The sequence below is a fragment of the Boleophthalmus pectinirostris genome, unplaced genomic scaffold, assembly GCF_026225935.1.
Source record: "Boleophthalmus pectinirostris isolate CB_2022bp ecotype Guang Dong unplaced genomic scaffold, ASM2622593v1 HiC_scaffold_6, whole genome shotgun sequence".
NCBI lineage: Eukaryota > Metazoa > Chordata > Actinopteri > Gobiiformes > Gobiidae > Boleophthalmus > Boleophthalmus pectinirostris.
In genome coordinates this window covers 17134745-17159401 of record NW_026571447.1, presented here as the reverse complement: position 1 = coordinate 17159401, position 24657 = coordinate 17134745, and the positions used below count along the sequence as shown (strand labels likewise).

Here is a 24657-nt window from a genome sequence, read left to right as displayed (position 1 = left end):
TCATAACTACTATGAAAACATAGGCTAAAATATGTATTAAACATTTCACAGCTACATTGATGTGATCCTATAGAGACACTTATAAGACTGCCCACCTGTGGACTACAAAAACATTTACATGGAGTTGTTTGGGTTTGTCTGTCTCAGCTCACCCAGATCTCACTCCTGCCTGCCGTCTGCGTTTTAAAAAAAGTTTTATTCCTTCACCACTCTGGCAGTAGTAGTGTTATGTGGACAGTGTGTGGGGCGGTGCACTTCCTCTGGCATTCCTACAGAGGCCAGCAGGAAGCAGAGAGGATAGAATAGACAGGCAATAAAAGGAGGCAAACCATGTAGGAGCACTGAAATAGACACATTTTCTGCTACTTTTACCAGGAAAATTATGCAAATGCCATGCTAAACGCTGTAGAAAATTTTATAAGTACAATTATATTTTTGTTTCCCACTTTCCACAGGTTTTGTTATCAATCTTGAAACATGGAGGCGTACCCTGCTAAGGTTCAAAGTAGCTACACCTATATCTGAAAAGTGTAAATATCAGTAGCTATAGTTTGTCCCTTTGTTGTGAAAATAATAAATACTTTTTCTTGTTGTATATACACAAATATGTTTTATTTAATAAACAATTTACAGTATATTACATATTACACATCATGAAAGTATATAAGGCACAACTGTGGCACACTCTTATATTTTAAGTAAATATAGACAAACATTTCTCAAAAATACTTTTTTTTTTTTATAAAGCTTTCAGTATTTGCATTCATACAATAAGTGGAAGGATTCTCTTTCCCTTTTCATTTGTACATACATCTGTACACTGTGCTTGTTTGTCTGGCAAACAACTGCTTTAATAACACAAAACATTCAACACATTCACTCACAGAGGCCACTTAGTGTTACTGCAACAGACAGCGGGAGGTTTGGCTCACAGTTAGGCACAAAGAGGCAAGGCACTTTCTCTGATAATAACACAAGCACAATTAAATAACACGTGTAGGGCGCAGGTAAAGTGCACACAGCTGTCTTTGGTTTAATGTTTGTTATCCTGATGATGATATAAGGTTTCTATGCTGCTACCTGACAAAGTCTGACCAGTTATCAAAAAGGCACTATGTTAAGAAAGTAAGAAGTGATTCCAGTAATATGGAAATATTGTGGAAATACCTTATGGAAATGCAGGGCTAGCTTCTACTCCACATTATCACAATGAATCAACAACCAGTAATCTTGATATGTATTTACTTCACTTTTAAATTAATACCAGTAAAATAGTTTAAGAAACAAATGAAGCAAAACACATGATAGCTTTAGTATTGACCTATTTCAAACACTTTGGAAGTTTCCAGTTTTCTTTGGCTTGTTAGCTCATTGAGTTTGTGCCTGCCGAATAAAGCAGTCTCAAAAACATATTAGCATATGGTGGCTCATTCATTGTCCAGGAGATCAACTCCTTCTCACCACAAGTCCAACCATAAATGTCCACACTGCATAAAGGTGCTACCTACATTTGTTAAATCGACTTCAAGTAGTTTGGTCTAGTATGTATATTTATTCAGATCAAGCTAAAATCTAAATTCATCTGTCAGTGGTGTAACACAGTTGCACCAGAAATATGAGAAATATCTTACTGCACTGCACTGTTTTTGGAAAAAAATTAACAAAAAAAAAAAAAACATTTTGTTTAGTCTTAACCTCATAAAGGTGCATTGTGTAACTTTTCTGGCGGAGTGTCCGCCACCAGCTTGTCTCCATGGAGCTCACATTGCATTGTCTAGAATTTTCCAGAGAATGGCATTAATAAAGTTAAGCATGTTACATTTATTAAATTACAGGTGTTTTTGTTGCTCCACATTGCTCACTTGTATCCTCCTCCAGGAAAGTTACATATTGCACCTTTATACTTCAACTACTCCAAACTATCTCAAAATCTAGATTTTGAATTAAAGTCAATTTAACTCATGTAGTGCTCTTTTTGCTGTGTCTTTTTTGTCACTGGGACTTATTGCTTCTCATCAGAGACCGAGCAGTCCACAGCGATGATGTCCTGTAGCTCAATGATCTTGGTCTCTCCTGGGATGTCCACTTCTATGGGCAGTTTGAGCTCCTGTTCAGGGATCTTTTCGTTGGATGAGCTGCGTGAGGAGATCTTGTCCACTTGGTCCTCCAGCTCGTAGATGCGCTCGGCCACACAGTGAGCGGTGAGGCGGGCTTCTGGGTCGTGGTCCCAACACTCCTTTATGGTGGTACAGATCACAGCGACGCCCTGTGGATAGAGTGCGATAATGTTAGACTCATCGCTGCTACTGGCATTGTGTTTTTGGGCAAGACACCTGACCCAACTGCCTGTAAAATATTAACATAATTTGTATATTTGTATTCTACTTAACTACAAACAGTGAGAATTTGTATATATTTGAAACATAAATATAAAGCTTTTTTTATGTTTACTCCACCACCTTTTGTATATAGATTAAATATATTTTATATTTGCTATATTTAATTGGGATTACTTGTATATTTTAATTCCATTTGCACACTTTTTGTACTTTATTATTTTGAAATTTAATTTTTATTTTACAGTTTACCATTTTGATATTAATTTGTAAAGTGCTGCTGTATCCAATTAATGTCCCTTTTGAATCAATGAAGTTCAAATCATTATAATTAAAAAGTACAGAATTTAGAAGAAAAACAGGTTATAGTATAGTTATAGCATATCTTACCTGGTGCCGGAGCCATGAGTCTGGTATCTCTGGCCGTCCTCTGTCCCTCAGTACATTGTCCTTCATGCTCTCCACACAAGGGTGCTCCCGGACCTTAGAGCCGTACGCGGGCTCATACTCCTTCACCTCTGCAAAATACAACAGGCAAGACCCTGATTCAGTAACATCGTCTCTCATGTACCACTATCTAGTTAAATATCTGCCACTGTAATCACTTTTAATAGCTAAATTTTTTAATTCTGTGTAATATGTCACACCACTTATCCAAGTAGCATCCAAATGACTACTTTAAATATCTGTCTGAGGGAAGGTGATAACTACACTGAAACCAACACAGCCTAGTTGTTCATAGTAAGTGGTATCTGTCATTAAGTTCATTGATCTACTCTGAGTGAACTGTCACCAGAGTTAATTTTTTCTTAACTGTTTCTGCCATCTAGCACATATTAACATACTCTTTAGTTCTTTTAATCTTTTACTACATCAAAAGAGGAACAGAGACAAGTTATAAATGTGAAGCTTGTGTCTTTATGAATTCATGACAAAACCACAGTTGTCTAACAATAACCTGATATACTCAACTTTTCTCTTTGTAGCTTTTTAACTGTAGAGTTCTATTTTACCAAATCCGAATCAAGCGGACATTAAGAAACAGGTGCTACAACATATGTTACTGTGATAGACGTGTATAAGCCTCATGCTATGAGCTCATCCCACCATAAATCACCATCTTACTGCTGCCACAACCACTGACCATTAGGCATAACACAAACAGCATGACATCTCTATGGTACATGGGGAAACATTTGATGGACGACTCTTTTTAAGACCCCTAAATCGGCTTCTGCTTACAACGAATTAAGTTCAACCTCAACATCTGAGCATTGGCTGTCTCTCTCTCTCTCGTCTTGTGTTGGGAGAAAAATTAGCATGGAAGAGTTGGAGCATAATTTTGCAACCATGAAAAATGAACAACAAAGTTTCCTGGGAAGGCATCCAGACCTCATGAAACTGGACTCGGCAGCTGCAGTCTGTCCTCAACACAAGACGCTCACAGTTGGCGTAAAATGAGCCACTTGTCTCTGCTGTGTCTGGGTCCAAAGCGATGAGAAGCAAATATTTAACAAGTGAAGACATCAGAGGTACCTTTACATGTTAAATATTACAGGGAGATGTGCAAAATTTCATGCATTACCTAGTTTGGATGGATCCAATATTGTGGATGTATATGGGATAGCTAGATGTTTAAGTGCATTGCGGGTTAAAGGTGCACTATGACTTTTTTCTGGACAGTCTGTTACCTGCTTAGGGGTGTGATTGTTTTGTCTGGGATGTTCCACAGTATGAAAAAGGTAGCAATATATAATAAAATGTCTCCGCAAAGAACACAATATGGTAATATCTTACTTCGCAAATCTCACAATTGGAAAATTTGCAATTTGATTTTTAAAACCATGCAGCTCTAGCCAGCACTCCTTGCATGCTTGTGTAATTTTTGGAGAGGAAAATGTCTCTTAATGTCTCAAACCACACTCATTTATGCTAAAGGGGAGTGGAACACTATGAGTAAAAGAAATGTATTATACTGCATGATTCCTGGTCTGAGGCACTGCAGCTTCTTATAAAAGTGTGTGGTCTGGACTCGGGAAGTGGGATGGTTGGAGCAGGAAGCTGAAGGCAGGGATTGGAGTGTTCACAGAGGAGCTGACTCTGCTCTTCCTGTTGTTGACGTGTGGGACTTCCTCTGGTCTTTAAAATGTGAAACCACCACTACTTTTACCCAGGAGCTGATCTCAGCCAGGCCTGGCATTGTTCACTGTTTAGAGCAGGTTAAAGTCTCCTGGGGTGAGTTAGGGACCATGTGTGTCCAAGAGCAAGGAAATCCAAAATCACAAATCAAGGTAAAATATTATAACTAAATCTCATAAGGCCAAATGCATTAATTAACTGACTTACTGCCGCTCTATGCTAATGCTACTGAATAATATGCATCTATACTGTGAGCAGACTTGCCTCACAGACCTGACTCATTATATGCACAGTGGTGTGCATGGCTGTCACCACAAACGCTACACAGTGATGCTTTAATGCTGAAATGGCAGAAATCGTTCACTGTTTAGAGCAGTTTAAGTCTCTTGCTAGGGTGGGTTAGGTATTTCTTTTTTTTCCAGTTTATAATATATTCTAATATTTTTTCAGAAAATCCTTGAATAATATGCATCTTTACTGTCAGCAAGCCTGTCTCTCCACACAATTATAACATGTCTGCTCGCACTATAAATACTGCAGATCTGTTTTATTGCTCAAAAATACATGGAATAATATATACTTTTACATTGAGATAGCTTGCCTCTCCAGAGAGATGACCATAGCGAGGTGCTGCAATGCTGAAATTACCCTGATGAATAAAGTAACAGGAAAGCACTGTTATTATAAAGTGTATTTTGTTATTGATACGCTAAACTGTATTGTAACGCACACTCCCCCAGCCCTATACACTAAGTCCACCTGTTTTGTCCACCTGTTGACTGTCCAAAGCTTGATGTTTTTTTCTCTTGGATCCAGACAGTAATCCAGCAGCAGACCCCGGGCTACAGCGGTCTCAGACACTTAATCTCAAAAGGAAAGGCTCCTAAACTGCTTTCTGGCCTTACACAGGAGAACAGAGTTTAAGCAACATTTCACCAAAAGAAAAAAAAAAAGTAAACTTCATATAAAGCTTCAAACCAGCTGTCCATGGACCACACCCTATGTATGAAATGACAGGCCCCACATCTGTGCACTGTATGGATAGAAATATATCCAGGGACATGTGCACATAGCTTTACATGGGCCAAGTGGGGTTAGGAGATGTCAATCCAGACCAATATCTAAATTAAATGTGCCTGTGTAATGTTATTCCTGTTTGATGGGCTCATGACTGGAAACTATAAAAATGATAGTACATAATTCACTCTACAGCTTTGGTCATACTCGCTGGTGCAAAAGTGGCAGGAGTCATACTGTGCCAATGGCCTCTCTGACAAGAACCAATCACAGACTCACAAACACTTCAAACAGGCAAGGCAGGTCAAGAAGTTAAAGTTGAAATGTATAGCCAGGATCAAATTTTCCACCTTATATTAGCAGCATACGCCATTCACTGACATTTTCTTTCACTCAGGGGATTTTCGAGTCATGTATGTTATCTGGGAATGACAAGATTTAATATACAAGAATGAGGCCTTCAATTGTGCACTCACAACGTATGACATGCCATAATATGTCATTTTAACAAAATCTTTAAAGACGGACTGTGTAACTTTCTGGTGGAGGGTCAGCAACTTGAGATGTTGCTTTGCCTGGGATGTTTAACAATATGTATCTATATGGAGACAAGCAGGTGGAGCCTCCAGGCCACGCAACTGGTCAGATCTGTGGAGAGGAGAATCCGCTTGTAAAAAAAAAAAAAAATACAAGTTACCAAGGGATAATTGAGCAATAAAACCTGTAAATTGTAAAGGCAAAATAGATCAGGTGGCAGGCACTAATTAACCATCGTTTTATTTTTCTAAATTGATATGGACATAAATATTTAATATGACATTTGAAAGAAAATACTACAATGACTGGTTTGTTCTGTAAACATGACAAACATGCTATCCCTCAAAAATAAAAGTCCTGAGGATATAATATGTACTTTTACCTTGAGATAGCTTGCCTCTCCACAGAGCTGACCATAAATGCTACACATAGGTGCTGTAATACAGAAATTTGGCTGATGAATAAACTAGTAGGACAGCATTGTTACAATGAAGTGTATTTTGTTATTGAAAATGAAATGTACCACGCTAAGCTGTATTGTAATGCACAGTCCCCCAGCCCTTTACACTAAGATCTAGACCAGGGGTGCTCACACTTTTTCAGCATGCGAGCTAATTACAAAATGACCAAGTCAAAATGATCTACCTAATACAAAGTCAAGCAAACTGCACTGAAACACTCTGTGCCCCTTTTTTGGACCCTCACCCACAGTTTGAGAACCCTTCTTTAAGAGAACTTCCTCTGGCACTTTACACAAAACTGTGAAAAAAGTGAAGGAAGTAGGTAAGATTTTTAAACCTGTTTTTTAAAGTTCCAAACTGGAGTTGCATTCTTTTCTGGTTTTGCAGTGATATTTACCAGCCTCTGCACATTTACCAAACCAAACGCACATCGTGACAAACACAGATGCATTTGTGCACTTTTGTTAGGCAAACTTCAGTCAAATGTCACAGTACTGTAGGTCTGTTCTGTAGGTCTGCTCTATGCTGTAGACCTGCTTTGTGCCAACACTGTAACACAAATTTAGACTCGTTTTTGCTTCACATTTCGTATTGTTGACTGGTAGATCGGGATCGACGTATTGCGCACCCCTGATCTAGACAGTAATCCAGCCACAGAATCTAGACAAGCAGGTGGCGAGCACTCCACCACAAAAGTTACACAGTGTTTAATTAACTATTGCTTTATTTTTTGGAATTCATACTGACATAAAAAATATCTAGTACAATATTTGAAAGAAAATACTACAATGACGACTTTGTTTTGTTCTGTAAACATGAAGACACGTTATCCCTCAAACACAAAAGTCCTGAGAAGCATTGTGCCGAGCTGAACCCTGGAGATAGCTGTGGTTAGATTCCTGTGGTGGTGGTTTTGTGGCTAACACATTAGTGAGTTGTGAAAGTTAAATGTCACGGCTGCCAGTCTGTTTTCAAACGAGAGAGAAACATATGGGATAAACCTTTACTTACAACAGTGAAGTCCTGTTTGGGCATGAAAATAACTAGTGCACCTTCTTGTAAAAATGCAAGTTTAGCTCATTTTCTACATGGTTAAATCTGTTAAGTCTACACATCTGTTTTCACTGATGCAATTGTGATAACACTAAGCTTGGTTTCCTGTTTGTCTGAGTCTGTTATTTCAGCCTGTGTGGTTTTGACACCTGTTACAATAAGAACCTGATTCAATTATCATCTTTTTGCAGCTACGACAAGCTAAGCACTTTTAGCCTGCAGCTGTTGCTAATCTTATGTCTCTCAAGGGAAATAATGGTCTAATTTCCCCTAAACTATTCAAATGACCATTCACTGCCCAGTCTTTCTATGTTTTTCTGTGTTGTTGCTGCCAATGTCTGTTTTAATTCAAAACCTGTACAAGTTTGCCCGTTAACGTAGCGACATTACCCAAAGTAACCTTGAGCTGACGCCACACCCTCCAAGCTAAATCAGGCTACCTAAATAAAACGTGCACTACAACTGACCACAACAACAAGCCAAGCAATATGGCAGTGTTTTATGCGGCCGTTTTATTGGCATACAGATGATAGTTATAAATACAGGGACTATTTTCACTAGATTTATTGCAGTGGATATAGAGTACCCACAGTTGTAAGTAGGGTACGGTTGTAAATAAAAAAGGATGCCAATTCAATTCATTTATACAGGGAGAAAAATACATAAATAAGCTTTAGAACGGTCTTGATCTTATTAGAGCTAGTACAAAACCACATAGTAATACTGAAGAATCTACTATCAAGATCATCCCGAGTAAACCAATTTTTAAATAGTATCAGTAAAAGGCCTGAGCCCCAGCAAATAAAAGGTAGAATGAACCAATAGTCATAAAAGTTACCATATGACATGAAAATGGCAAAACTCTTCTCGCTATTGCAAATAAATAGTACATTACATTCTATAGAAATATATATTTTTAAAAGCTACCGAAAGCTGAAATTTTTGTTTTGTGACACCACTGCTATCAGACTAAACTAAGTCACAAAATAGGCAGAAAATATGCAGTATGTAGACAAGTAGCAGCTGGTTACTGGTCTACAGTTAGAGAGGATTAGCCCATTGTGCATGTTTTAATTTGCTGAAGAAATACCACATCCTCTTGAACTTAACCTGCACAGACACAGGGACCACGTGAAGATTTTTATTTATTTATTTATTTTTACCAGAAATCAAACAGTTTCTCTGCCGCACCACATAATAAGCCTGCTCTTTAAATTAAATGCAACAGACAACCTTTTAAACGTAACCATAGCAGCAAAGAAAAAAGTCTAGTATCTATGACTGCAGTTGCTGGGGTGGAGACATATTCCACATTGAAAACAGGACTGGACAGGGGCCACTGTCTGCCTTCCTCCTCTGGGCGGCAGCTATGAAATTAAACATCAATTCAGAGAAATGCAGAGGATGGAATGTGTCTGTCCCATCCCAAATGTCTCAAGTCAAAATGAAGGAGAAGCAGTGGTCAGACAGGAGAAGTAGTGTTTTTGTATAGGGCAAGTTTGAGTATATAGTTGGTCCAAACCACAATACCAAATGTAGTTAAGAAATGTTGTAAAGTTGTTTTAAGACTTGAGATAATGCCAACAAGAAACCAGAATACAATGTCTAAAGATCTGCACCACACTGTATATGTGGCAGGCAGCACTCCACACACCATACCATGTAAAATAAGCAGTACTACTACAGTAATCTACTACAACTACTCTTTCCAAATTGACACAGTAGCCAGTAAAATGATTAATATTTGCCTTTAGTTTTTTCTTTACAAATAAAATCCACCATTGTATAGGTTTATTCATACACTATAACTGCGTATTTGTTATTTTTCTTGTTCTATGATGAGATTTGAGCTGCATGGGGTTCAATAAATGACTTCTCTGATTTAGTTAAGCATTTTAGAATATTTTGAGGATAATTCTACTTAAGGATGACAAAAATTTGCTTCAATATTATGGTTTATCGTTATTATTTTCTTCAGCATTTCTTCAAAATTTGTTGTTGTGGCCTAGATGTGTTTGGACGTCACAGTAAAGCTAACACTAACAGAACACTTCCTGTTGTTCTGACAATAAAAACAGATTTTATTCTATAATACATGTAAAGGGCACACCACAGTTTGATTTTGATCCCAACAACTGATTTTAGAATATATCTGTGCTAGAGAAAACCTAATCTTGCTCAACTGCACGAAAAAAAAAATCATGTGCAACCACTTTAATTTAAACATAGAAAACACTGTCTTCTACTAAACGGCCTATCTTGTGATCCTATCTGTAGCAGTGACTTTGAAGTGTTTTTAATCTCTCTCCACTGAACCCTCTCTATGGGCGCAGGTACACTATCGTTGGCGCTCTCTGCCCAAACAAGGCCATCAGAGCAGCGACCCGCACATTTCAGACATTCCCTAGATTCCCCCGGACAAACCTGGGGCCGAGGTGAAGCCTGGGTTTCAGAGCTGTGGACACACAGGCCCCCAGCCTCCTCATAACAGGAAACAGCACTGGTCCTGTCTGCTGTATGTAGGTCACGCACGCACTACAATGTACTACAAATGTTATCATGTATGAAGCAATACTCATAGCACAATGTAAGGTTGGGCTGGTGACTCAACTTGTAGAAATACTGCAGCCAGACCCAACATGATCACACTGCTTGTCATGGATAGAATAGATTAATTAAAGGCACACTGAGTAAGAGTTGAGCTAAAAAATGGTTGGAATAAAAGCGTTTATCTAATTATGACCTTGCACTGTAACTGTGAGCAGGTTTGTCTCTTTCCAGACCTGACCCATAACTTGGCCTGACTGGTAGGCAACACTCCACCTGCATGAAGATGCCTTTGCTTTGCCTTGAATATTGGTATACATAATTCTCTCTTCCAAAAAGGAAAGGTTTCAAAGTTTGGCTTTAACTTTATTTCCATGGAGTCATGCTGTTGGCATACCCATCAGCAGAACACTTGTTATGTTATTGCCACATGACATGTCACATTCAAAGGCTTGCTACCACCAACTTTCTCTAAAAAGGTTTACATACAGTACCTTGAATTATCCGCTATTATTATGCAGTCCTATACCTTTGCCAGGTTTTGAAGGGTGTCAGAAAGTACTAGTGGAACAATTTGGTTTGAGCTTTCATTTGCTTGATGTTATTCTGATCTCTCTAAAGGTCTCCCAATAATGACCTCACTTCCTGTCCCTGAGCCACTGCTGTTTGTTACTACAGCTCCACAAAAGTGCCATGAGTCATCTCAGTGGCCTTCCCTCCCTGTGTTATGCTAGCCCCTGTGTCACTTCCTGTTTACCTCAGCACATGACATCATCTCATCCCACTGCAACTAATGACAGGCTTTGTTTGTTTGCGTAGTTTGGGCCGAAGTGGTGGGACCCTGCACTGACCTCCTACGGCCTCACAGCGGGACGTCATCTCCCACAGGACCAGAGCCATGGAGTAAATATCCGTCTGTTTAAAGGACTCCATGTTCTCCAGGTTGAGACGTGCCTCCAGAACTTCAGGGGCCATGTACCGCGCTGTGCCCACCTGCCAACAAAGAAAACAAAGGGAGTGTTTTCAAAATCTGTTCTTTTTTCATATTATTTTATTATTGTGAATCCACAATTTGAATAAGCATGTTATTATAAGCATAAGTCAACTATGCAACTTTTCTGCTGGAGGGTCCCCCACCTGTTTGTCTCCATGGAAGTATTATTGCTTTGACCAGAATGTTCTACAGCTACAGCGCTAAATCTTGTACTTATTCAGTTACAGATGTTTTACTGGCTAATGTTGAAGAACATGCATTCTTAGTGTGATTGTGCTCACCTCTCCACAGATCTAACATGTAACTTGGTCTGATGGCATCAGCTGCTTGACTCCAAGGACAAAGTTAAGTTTAATGCCTTGGAACATTCTAAGCAAAGCAATAACATCTATTACTTTTTTTCAGTAGCATCACTGTCCACTAGTTAAATAAATATGAAAGTGGATCTATACTGGATCCATGTCATAACGTTTCCATAGACTTTGAATTAAAATATGTCTGACAAAAAGCCAACACTGTGGGACGTTGTTTAGTTTAGCTGTGTGGACTGTCTGGATTGGGCATAAATCATGTTGTGATACAGAACACTGTACACTTTGAAGTCCTTCAGCTGTTTGACAAGGATTTACATTACACACATCAAACACTACACGAACACTGGGCTTACAATGGAACAGGACTCTGTCTTACACTAGAATAGCTACCACACATGTTGCCTGCTTTTCACTATTAAGTAACAATATAAAAGATGCAAATTAGGTTTTATACAGTATGATAAAATCTGAACTATTTCCATTTGACACTGGGCATATCTTTACAATCTTAAAAAATGTAATGTGCATTCAAACAATATTGGTTATAAATACATAAGACCACTTACAAACTGCCTACATAACAAAGGATGTGGCTGGATATCTTTGAAGTCATACTGTATATAGTTTCCTAAAATGACTGTTCAAGTGGAAATATTCAAAAACGGTTTATCTATGTATGTAATATGAAATGTATATTCAGCTACCTAACTTCCCACAGTAGGTAGTAGGAAAATTATGATGCATAAATTCTCACCTTTGCTACTTTAATGAGTTGTATGAATGTTTGTAAGCTATTTCCTTGAAACTGTGTGGGTTACAGCAGTTTTATGGCAATTTATTTTAAACGCATACCGACCACACAAACACATTATAATTGCAAAGTGCATTGTGGGGATTTCCAGCTCACGATGGTATGGTTTCACACATGGCCGATTTAACTATGCTGAGTCTTTTTTGGTCCTAGATTCAGTAAAGTTGACTCTTGTGAGCTTTAAGTCATGTTATAAGCTAGTACCTCCTAAAAAACATACCTTAACCCTTTCTTATTAGTCTGTCTACATCTCCAAAGCACAAAATGCATTGTTCCACCTTGTGAGGTCATATAGTGGTAGTTTTCAGGTTAACAGCTACTATTTTTACCTTTACTTTTGTAGAGATTGGCAATTTCAGGGCTAAAATTATCCAAATGATTCTAGTGAAAGTGTATGGACTTTAACAACAGTGGAGCACTTCCTATATTACCACACAATGACATCACAAGGTGGATGGATAAATATGCAAGGTTTGTGTGTTAAACATGTGTGAATGAAAGAAAACACAACTCCAAGTATGTCTGTGATGTGATGAAAATAACACAAATAGGAAATAAGGACGTAAGGAAGGTAAAATAAACAACAAATAAAACAACTCAAGAAGTTCAACAGTAACTATGTCCTGTGATTTGATGCCAGACAATTATGAAAACACAGCAACTGTTTACCATACAGCACCTTAATGTAAAAATATGCTGACACAAAAGCATGTGCTTTTACCAGCATGTATTGTATTTATATAGAACTGACTGATCACTCATGTTATGACAGTGGCAGACAGTGAGAGCCTCATACACAGCGCCTCAAGGCTGGTACATGTCGCAACAAAGTCCTTTCCTCCTCATCTCCACTCTGCTGCCAGTCTCTGTCAGATCTGTGTCAGCAAACATAATGTATCACATCCAAACATGCTTAGGAGACGCCAGGAACAAGGCAAAATAAACACCAGAGCAACGGAGAGCATCGTAATTTAAGGTTTGGGTTGCAGTCTGTTCACAATAGTGACTGTTGATTTAAAACCCACAATTGTAATTATTATTTTGGATTGGAAATCTGAGGTCCCAGAGCTGACAGTGCTATTAAGTTATGTGTCTGGTCTATACAAACATTTTAAAACTTTTTTTTTTTTTTTCTGGATACTTTTGATACTTGTACCACTAATCCATGAAGCTGTGTGGGTGATGGGCTGAGGCAGAGATGTAAAAGGCAGAGGGAGAGGGGCATTGTCCAGGTGTCAAGATGCAGGCACAGCACAGCTCAGATCATTTCAATTACTCATATAGAAATGTAGTGTTACTAGGAGAATGCTATTCTTAAAAAAAAATATATAATAATAATTAATTAGCCATGTTAATTTTATATTTGCATAATAATACTGATACTCAAATGTGTACTGACTGTCTATCAAGTTACTAGGTATCAATATCCCCATGCACATTTCTGGATCCAGTACTCAGATTTATTTATTTATTTATTTTTTTGACTGTCTTTTTCATAATTATTTAGAATGATACATACAGTAATGCACATACTTATCCACGAGACAATACTAGTTCTACATACTACATATACTTTTTCTAAACACACATATTTCATAAACTTGTGTAGCTTCTCAAAGGTCAGTGTGTTGTGTAATGTAGTTGTGTGGGAGTGTAAAGTGCTTCTGCTGACCTGCCCACTGTTGGCGAGGTCGTCCACTGACAAACAGCTGTCCAGCCTCAGAGCCAGACCGAAGTCACACAGACAACACGACAGATCGTTCTTCACCAAGATGTTGGAGCTCTTTAGGTCCCTGTGCACAATGGGCACCTGTGTACACAATGGAAAATGTTATATACAAGAGTGGACATAAGCAAAAGAAAATTACAGCATTACTTGTGGAACTATTTTAAGTAATTGTTGTGAAGTATAGTTGTAACCACTATTCCTTTTTTAGATTTTTAAATTACAATTCTATAAAAATCTATCTCTCTATTCTATAAAGAGTATACTGAAGCACAACTTGACTACTTAATAAAATCCGACCACTGAATGCTGTACATCTAATTATTACTAATAAGTATTTTATTGACTACAAATGTGAGAGTTGATTAATTCAGTGATAAGGTGCTTCACTTTGCCATCTGTACAAAGCAATTCTGTACCCGAAAATCCATGCATATAAAAACTAGCAATGTGCGAATGGGTTTGTGTAAAATGGAAACATGTTCACTTTCATGATTTGAAAATCAGGTAATGTAGCTTGAAAGTCATCATTTGAATTTCTGTTCTGATAAATGAATTGAACAAGCCAAACCTTTGGCCGTCCACAGGGCAGGTGGTCACTGTGGAGGTGAGCCACTCCTCGGGCCAAAGAGCTGCTCAGCACCTGCAGGTCCTCATAGCTGATCACATGACGTGTTAGATACTCCTATGTACAGGTGGGATAACATTACAGTAATGCCAACATCAGGTACTGTATACTCAAAACAAGGTCTGTGCCTGTTACCTGTAGATTCCCTCTGGGGTGAAAGGCTGTGATGAGCCAGTACTGTCGCTCGACCTTCCTCTCCTCTGCGGTGAGAAAGTGCAGCACATTTTCATGTCTGAGGTCAGTGTCGGAGAATATATCCTTCTCAGTTTTCCAGGAGGCATATTCTTCATATGGAAAGATCTTGACCGCGACCGTCTCAAATTGATCCGATGTGCTCTGCTTCAGTTTGGCTTTGTAGACCTGAGCAAAGCGGCCCTTACCCACCTGTACGACATGGTCAGACACAGTTAGACAAGGGCTCTTTGGAAAACAACACAGGCTTTGTGCAATAACACGGTTTTCATTCAAAACAAGGAGTTTATACAAAAATCTGACTAGATAAAATAAAAGACTGAAAATTATAACTGCTTGTCTATGACTTTAAAAATGACTTTTTTACAAAATGTTACAGATTCATAGTTTATGGGGGTTGCAAAACTTTTAGCAAAGCAGAGCTGTTGAGTGGGATGAAATATTAACACCTTTGTAAATAAAGCACTGTTTTTCATTCCTTCTTGGCATTGATGTAGCTAATTCAATACATCACCAACCCACACTGAACAAAGGTGTCACAGCGAACAGAGAATAAATACAACGATCCACCAAACATGAACATACTGTAGATTAAATGTAATTGGTCTAGCAACAATTATTATTATGTAGTATTATACATTATCATATATATTCTAAATTTCATCCACAAGTGCACTTTTCAAAAAGTAGTTGAAAGTGTGAAAGAACCATTATGGGCATTGAGGTTACAGGCCAAATAGGTGTGTAGTGGCAGAAACAGTAGCCATCAAAACCAACTTATATAGCATTAAGAGCACTGTAGTAGTATTGGTAAAAGAGACAGTTGTAGTTGTAATAGTAGTAGTAGTAGTAGTAGTAGTAGTAGTATTAATAGCCATAGGAGTAGCAGAAGTATATTTACCAGCAAGCCCAGCTCTATGGGTAGGAACTCTATGTTGTGGTGGTCTTATAATAGTAGTAGTAGTAGTAGTAGTAGTAGTAGTAGTAGTAGTAGTATATTTACTAGGAAGTCCAGCTCTATGGGCAGGAGCTCTGTGTTGTAGTGGTCTTGTAGTAGTAGTAGTAGTAGTAGTAGTAGTAGCAGCAGTAGTAGTACTAGTAGTAGTAGTAATAATAGTAGTAATAGTAGTAGTAGTAATAATAGTAGTAATAATAGTAGTAGTAGTATATTTACCAGCAAGTCTAGCTCTATGGGTAGGAGCTCTGTGTTGTAGTAGTAGTAGTAGTAGTAGTAGTAGTAGTAGTAGTAGTAGTAGTAGTAGTAGTAGTAGTAGTAGTAGCAGCAGTAGTAGTACTAGTAGTAGTAATAATAGTAGTAATAGTAGTTGTAGTAATAATAGTAGTAGTAGTATATTTACCAACAAGTCCAGCTCTATGGGCAGGGGCTCTGTATTATGGTTGAGGTTGTTGGCGTGTGTTGAGCTGCTGTCTGACCCGTTGTCCATCATGATTGCACAGCTCTCACTGCAGTCCATCACCTTCCTCTTCTTCACCCCACTGTCCCACTCTGGGCTCAGGCGCTGCCGGGACACTCTGTACCAGTAGAACATGCCCAATACCACCAGTGCCACCAGCAGCAGAGGCAGCAGGCTCACCAGAATCACAGACAAAAATTGGTTATCCGGGATGTCGTCTGTAGGGTCACCAACTGTGAAGAGAAAGAGAAGAACACTATTATTTTCTCTTGTATAGAAGCTTAGCATAAGTACAGTAGTTTCACTGTAAAATCACAAGTTTTCAATCAATCAGTAAGAAATCATCAGTATTCAGTATCAATACATCATCATGATCATCAGTAATCACTATCAATACAACAACAACAACAACTATTACTACTACTGCTACTATTTCTACAGATTACATAGTCACACTACAACTACAACTACTGAGACCTACTTCTGGCTATAGTGCTTGTACTAAAATTCTCACTACTACTACTACATTCTACATGCTACAGTATAGATAAATGCATTGAAGTCATAAGTAGTATTTTGCTCCTACACTCGTAAATTCCCCGCATTTATGAGATTAGAAAGTGCTTGCGGTTTGACATTAACTCAGACTTTGATCTCTCATTTGAAATTTAGATCTTAATTTTCTGATGACTGTGGTTTGCTCTGTAAACATGAGCTGGGATTGTTTGGTGGCAGGGCATCTGAGCCAAGAGGCTGAACGAGTTCAAACAGGATTCACATTTGTCAATTCATGAAAAGGGCTGCATTTACATGACTAGTATAATTTGCAGAGATTTAATGAAATAGATTAAATGTTGGAACGGGATTAGCTGGAATAAATGGCTCTATTCAAAGTAATTTTTTCTTGAAGGTTTATAGAAAAGGCTGAGGTGATGCTACATTTACTATGCCACTTTCCCCTGTTATATCCTATTTTTGCTTTAAAAAAACTTTAAAAGGGTGTATTTACTTCTATGGGGTATTAACTGCTAACAGAAAACACGTTTAGACCATTTTTATACTAAAAGCCCTATTACACTGTTTTACATAAGAAAACAATGATGTTCATGATTGGCCAACACTGTTCAGAAAATGAATATTGAAAACCATTTAAAAAACAAAAAAACTAAAACGTATTGATCAATATGAGGACAAAATAAAAAGAACGAGATGTATTTTTACAACATATATTTTCCACTCGCATTAAGTGACCATGGATCGGTGTGTTGTCCAAAGAGAACTATTATTAAGGTCTCCAATGAAAGCTGTCTGGATTACCCTCACCACAAGTGTCTCATTTATCACCAAAAGTAACAGCAAGGCAAAAGTCAAAATCATTTTTACTACAGTTCTTTTACAGAAAGAGTCTGTGTTTCATTTAGTCTTGTCTGGTCCAGGGCACATAAAACTGTCTGAATATACGCCCCTCTGGTCTGACCAGCCTTCGGCCCACACGTTGCTTCCCTCATTCAAAAACACAGTCTAGAGTCTGAATTTGAAGTGGCTATAGCTGATTTATTTCCATGTAATTGAGCAAAATTAGTCTTGCCCCAGTACAGGTATATTGTATAAGCACTTCTCGAGGTCAAATTGAGACAGCTAAATACTGACTGCACTCCATCTAATAAAAGTATACTGCATTTTATTGTCCATGAAGTGTCTGCTGTTACCATGACAGCAAAACACTGGTCTCTAAAATTTGTGAAAAGCCCTTCTAAACTCATTGTGGTGAATAATTAGAATGCTTGGAATGCATAAGGTAAGTTAAGAATAACTTTGAACAGCTGAAAAGTGTGTAAAATGAACTAGTTTTGACAGTAAAATCAAGTACAGTGCCTTTAAACTTGCTCTTTAGTCTGGTGCAAAGGCTGATGGGTAACTAATCTTGTCCTTCAAAACCTCTCCAGTTTCCTCCTGCAGCCGAGTCCAACACAACGTCCATTACATAAAATTTCATTCTTCAAAGTCTGTGAAAACACTCTTCTCCAGGCTCTCGTAAATCTAGATCTCTGAGCCATGACAGTGTTCTTTTTAAAGTACAGGCTGTTTTGGGGTTTGGTCAAGTGGAAGAAGTATTTGGAGTAGGTGTCCAAAGTTTTGTTTCTTCAAAATCATGAGACATAATTAACGGCATGCATTTTGTACGAAAAAACTACTATTAATTATAAATTGTGATTTTTCTAAATTTCAAGAATTGTTTGAATAAATGCTGTCGCATCATCTATGTAGCTAACACAGTGGTGATAATATTTTAGTTTTTGTTTTATTGTCCAAGAACCAAGAAGTGTGTTCTTAGCAGGTGAGTTTTTTTGTGTGCTATTGTTATCTTTATCATGATGGCACAACTCCACATAGCCTCTGCAAGTTGTAAAAAGTGCTATGACTATTTATACTGAATAATTAAGATGGTAGGAATGCATTGGGGAAGTGTGGAATAGTTCTGAACCACTGCAAACTGTTTAAAATGAACTATTTCTGTTTTTTCACATTTTTAAGACAGTAAAAAAACAGTACAGTGCATTTAATACTGTAATACTGGTGCAAGTATTGTCTGTAATTGACTGTAAATAGGCTTAAGCTATGATCCAGTATTCTTAAAATGCAGATAATTGGGTAACAGTCTTCTTTTTCTCTTCTTAGTTAGTTGTTGAGTGCGGTTTAAACGCCTGTAATGGTCAGTGCCAGTGTTATGAGTAGCCCTCACTGTGTCACTGAGCTGCAGCATTAGACATGGTCTGTGATTGCAGTGCCAGACAGACGAGCGGCAGCCAGCATGAGAAATCCAGAGGCAGGAATAAAACAGGCAAAGTCTTGTGCTTCTCCAATGGGCAGCGTTTCAAAGACTTTCTCATATGTGACTATGGGGGAACTGTACTCTCCTGCTATAGGACAGTGCCAACAGGCCGGATCAAGCACTGACCATTAGACTGGGGATTTGTAATAAAAATCTCACTGTGGAGTAAGCAATAAGCACCTCGAATAGCTTAGAAAATTAACATTAGTAAAAGTTTGGGAAAAAATATGTATTGAATGTTTAATTTAAAAATGGGATAAGATGGACTGACCTGGACTTTGAAATGATCTTATTTATATGGGCTGAAAAATACAACAAATATCACTTTTTCTCAAGATTGTTTTTTTTTTACATAATACACATTGCAGTTGGAATATTTTTCAGTTTACAGTGCCTAAACCTTCCCAAGACCAATATATGAGAGAAGACTGAATCATAAGACACATATGCATTTCACAACTTATTTGTATATGTCAAAACTACAGGGTTAGCTTCTACTAATTACAATCTTAGTGAGATAAAGTAGTTTCTTTCCAGAGAACCATAGATTACAAGATTAGATTCAAAGCTATTCAAGCTGAACATGATTTTAGTTTGATTGTGATTACTATTGCAGCATACTTCCTCAATTTGTGTTTTCAACAAAGACATTTTGGCGTCAATGAACAGGTGAAGAAAGTTTGTTTTTGTGGTTTTGGGTTGATGCTTTTGTAACAGAACAGCACTCTACACTCAAAACACATAACCTAAAAGATAAATTGTTCTAATTATGTTGCCCTTTAATTTAGTCTAATTACTGAATTTGACTATAACACGAAGTGACGACGTGTGATCTGGGTGAAGGTAATACATTTTTAACAGTCTCTCCAAAAACATTTGAAGTTTGTGGTTGTGTGATTTCTAGTGTTTTTCCTTCTTTTTTTCTGCTTTGGACCTTAAGTGTGGACCATGAATCAAAGTGCACTTGCAGACAGCCCGTATTTAGCCTGCAGACGGTTGGAGCGGTGTGGTACAGAGGCAGCAGACTCCAGCGCTCCTTGTCTGTGCTAGTGCGGCTGATTTAGGGCTTTTTGATTGCGTTGAGGTTAGTGAGGTTTTCTCTTTATTTCTCCGACTGTCTTACAATCGTGATTACAGACCGTGAGTGCAGAGCTGCAGCCAATCACATGCAGCCAAGGCAAACTGCTAATACTACACTTGTGTGGGATGTGCAGGGCAGTGAAAAGTAGAAGTATTCAAAACTTTTCTTGCTAAATTGATAAATGTCTAAAAACAATAAAAAACAGCATAATACTTTTTCATTTACTGTTTACATAAGTACCAAGAAGTTTTTGTAGATTTGAGCCTGTTGGCTGCTTAGTAAACATACATAAAAGTTGCATTATGGAACTTTTCTAGCTCGGTGGTCCACCACATTTCCATTTTCCTATAATGTTCCACAGCAAAGCATTAAATTTATCTAATGCCATATATTGGATACAAGAAGGTGAGTCTAAATTCACTACAAGTTACAGGTAAGAGATGTGGAGAGGCAACCCTGCTCACAGGAAGAAGGGCAATGCTTTTCAGTGTATTTCTGAGCAATAAAACACCTACAATTGAATAAAGGCATGATGGATAAGTTCTGGCAAAACAACAAAATCTCCATAGAGACAAGCAGGTGGCAGATTCTCTACCAGATATGTCACACGGTACGCCTTTAATGTGAAGATACACGTAATATTAAGTAATACAGTAACACACGCAAAAATAAAATAAAACAATGATTTTTATTTTAGTTTTTTATTCCATTGGACCCCAGTACAACTAATAGAACTACTATTACCACTACTAGAAATACTGCTGCTTTACATTCTGCTAATGATTCCACTACAATGCACTAAAAATGTGTAAACAGATTTAGGAAACCTGGTTTGCTACATTATCACTACTACAACTACTACTACTATTATCAACTTCTTTTCTTTTGACACGCAACATTCCACACGGGCAGTTCTACCTCCAGCTGTTGGTTTATGTAAGCATTTTTGTTCAAACTATTTACAGAGCTTTTCAGACAATTCTTCCACAGTGATGTCATCCATGATCAAAAACTACTACTGCATTAAAAAACTATTAGGTACCTCTGAGTCTTTTATTTATTTTTATTTATTGATTGATTTAATCACTTTTATTCGATTTATTATTTTTATCTAATGTTTCTATTAGTTCCTTTTTACCAGAACATAATTCAGATGACGTTTTGAGTTGTTTGGAAACTGTCTTGTTTATAAAATGTGCTATACAAATAAAGTTGGAGTGGATTGAAAGATTGCCAGTTTCTGCTTACACAAAATCCAATGCTTGCTACTACCAATATTATTACAAAGTAGTTTTCCATGCATTTTGCATTCCACCAATCAGAGCACTCAGATACATGTGCACACTTTTCCATATGGTTTGACACTTCATTGGGGCTAATGGAGCTTTGTAATTATCCACATTATTACAGTTGGTGTCTCTGGTTGTTTAAACAGCACCACTAACTGCCTGACTCACTGCCTGACTACCCCGGCCTCGTGCTAATTACTTAGATCCTTGCTGTGTTTGGGTAAATAAAGAAGTCTGCAGTTGGATGTTTTGGGGATGTTTAAGAGGAACTAGTTTACTTGGAAAAGCCAAATCCAGACGTGAGATCATGTCAGAGGCAGGTGACTGTGGATATGGAGAGAGAAGCCACAGTAAATATAAGCACAGCCAAGGGACTTCTAACTGACAGGTGACATGCCAGTTGGTCTGTGTAGCTATATTACAATGGGGTTTTAACGAGAAGTAATTAAAATGATAAAAGCCAAGTGATACAATCTGGTTTAAATTAATATTTGACATTGAAAAATATGAAATACCTATCCAGCTGGAAACGTGTGTGCAATGTAACTTGGCTGGTTTTATTACTGGAACGTTTCTTAAGCTTGAGTTTGCAGGACCTTTTAATTTGCCACCAGAATTATTATGATTGGGCGAAATTGTAAATTATTCATAAAATATTCCTTTAACACTGCCAGCTTCAGCCAAGGTTCGCTCCTTTATTGGATTGAGCATGTTTGGGGATTAAGTGTTTTACTGCAAAGCATGGGTCTCAACAGGTCTTGTAGTGCTGAGCCTGGTCCATAAAAAGTAGTTGTTCCTGAAATGGATTTGAAAATTAGATTCATAAATTGTTATATTAAGAACACAAAACACAACTGTTGGCTAGTTTGTAAATTTGTTTTTATTATAAGGGAATTACTGTAATATAATGTTTTATTGTTGCCCAGTACTTTTATTCATCAACATCTGGCACAATATTATATTTTTTTCCAAGTAAATAAGTACAATCACTACTAACAAAAAACAGAAGAGGAGTTGGCCAATGTTTAATACTGGACTCCATAACATTATAGAGTTTGGCACGGAAAATTGTTTGTTGATGAATTTGAAAAACTATCCTTGAAAAAATACACAGAAGGTCCATTGTATTTGCCCGACTGTAGCTTAAACCCCTGATGATATTGTTCTCGTGTGGTCTTCATTACTACACTATATTATATCATCTTCCATGAATGTATTTTGCCTGGTGGTTGTAAATTTTCTGACATCTTCAAAATATGGATCTGGTTTGGGCCCAGATGTGCTCCACACCTGTGTCTCGCTAAAGTCTATGGAAAGTGTCTGAGGCCCTGCCAAAGGTGCCGGCTGATGTCATGTCTACACACAGATAGCTTTATGATCAAACCTATAAATAGCAGACTTTACTGATAAAAAGGTTTGTATTAACTTCACTGACCTCAAGGCACTTTTCCACACACTGCGATGGAATGCACTACGCCTGGTAACCACGAACACAACAGAGCCGGCCAGAACAGTCTTGATATTTATAAACCAAAGGAAAAAGTAGCTACTATGAAATAAGACATGTTTGTCACATTTTGCCAAAGCCACAATGTTAATAGTTATTACTTCCGCTTCTGCTTGTCTCCAGTCTCCCGCACTGTTGCATTAAACTCCATGGAGACAAGCAGGTGATGCCACTAGGTCAATTTCAAGATCTGAGGTCCCACTCACATAAATGCAAGTTATGCAAGTTTTAGGTCAAACTATGGAATATACTAGGCAATGCAAAATCATCTCCGCATAGATAGGAAAGTGCTAGACCCACTAGAAAAGTTACAATGCACCTTTAATAATGGTAGTGTGGCAAGAGTTAGGTTAGGTTAGGTTGCTTTATTCGTACCCATAGGTAAATTAGTTTTGCAGATTTGAGAGGCAGGTCCCACATTTCATTCATCTACATTATATACAAAAAACCCATATGAGAGTATGTTATATTGCAGAGTTAGTACAATATAGTACTTGACCAGTCAAAATTTGGATCTGGGCTTGTATAAACATTAAACTTGAACATAGCATGGGTACAGATTAGTTAATAATTTGCCAAAATGAAATACTACAAACCATGTGCCCTCAAATGCAAAGTCAAAAATTAGCTGCTCTCTGAAGTTGCAGCTGTCTAACCTGCCATTTAAGTCACTTTTTTATTGCACTTTTCTGTGTTGTTAAGTGTAAAAATAGCTCGTGTATATTTGGTCTCATTACGTTGGGGAACAGACTAAATATTACACTGTCTTTATTTACTTGTTATGGAAACAGAAGCGACTTGAGCCCACTTCATAAACAAGGCTCATATCTCCACTGTGCCCCTCTCTTCTTTCCATCACCTCCAACCACAGGGTCTCTGCCTCCTCCTTTCATCGCAGTGTGAGAAAGCTATAGATGACTATCTATTTTAACACTGTGCTCTATACTGTCTGAGATGTGTAAATGAACTTAGGCAATTGATAGACTAATAAACAGTGGCTCTGGTATACACACTGACGTGACTTTGGTAAGACTGGCACGCATTTAGTGACAACCATTTTGAATAAGACCTAAAGTGGGCATCACAAGTGACAAGTTGCTATCCTAACTGCCAATAAACAGCAGCTATAATTATATATGGTTAACTGTATATACCCCCAGTGTCCCCCCCAAAAACACAAGAAAGCAATGGCTACTTTATGGATTATGATTTTGGATTTAAAAATTTGATAAGGTGCTTCTTTTTACTATGATTTCTTTATTTTGAATGTAAGAAGTGTGAAACTGAGCTCCCTTCACCATGAGAAGTTTGTGGGTTAAACTGCAAGAACTAGTAGTAACCTATTTGCTTGGAGTTGTTGTTGTTTTTTCTGAGAATGCATTGCTTGTGCATTGCATTGTGTTATTCCTCACTTACCTTACACATTTCAAGCAACCTAATTCACTGTGATGACCTTTTCTCAATTTTCAGAGGCCAGAGTGGATTTTTGCTGTCACGGTAATGCTCATACCAGTAGTATGCTAACATGCACTTCCTGATTTATGGACAATAAAATGCTTTAAGTTAGAAGCAGACAGCAAGCAATGGACTCATTTTGACTTCAAGATCTGTGTATCTGTACTGGGCAATAGTATGCACGGGACAAAATTGGGTATGTTTTTCATTCTTTGTCAAGTCCTTCAACATCAACTGTCTGCCCGCTGTCTTGACTGTGACTAACATATCAAATGACAATGACTGTTACAAAATTCACTATAATAGGAACAGCACATATAAC

At 37.8% G+C, this 24657-nt stretch overlaps 1 protein-coding gene across 1 annotated transcript in view; it reads right to left on the bottom strand.

Moving 5' to 3' along the window:
• Window positions 1-1225: 1225 nt before the first annotated feature.
• tgfbr2b (transforming growth factor beta receptor 2b) overlaps window positions 1226-24657 on the bottom strand; it is a 44708-nt gene continuing 21276 nt past the window's right edge. Inside the window, exons 4-10 of the mRNA XM_020937344.2 lie at window positions 16114-16403; window positions 14699-14947; window positions 14507-14620; window positions 13882-14019; window positions 10942-11083; window positions 2727-2854; window positions 1226-2266 (exon numbers count right to left, since the gene is read on the bottom strand). Of these exons, the coding sequence (XP_020793003.1) occupies window positions 2003-2266; window positions 2727-2854; window positions 10942-11083; window positions 13882-14019; window positions 14507-14620; window positions 14699-14947; window positions 16114-16403 (1325 nt within the window). The 3' untranslated portion in view covers window positions 1226-2002. The remainder of the gene's footprint in view (window positions 2267-2726; window positions 2855-10941; window positions 11084-13881; window positions 14020-14506; window positions 14621-14698; window positions 14948-16113; window positions 16404-24657) is intronic.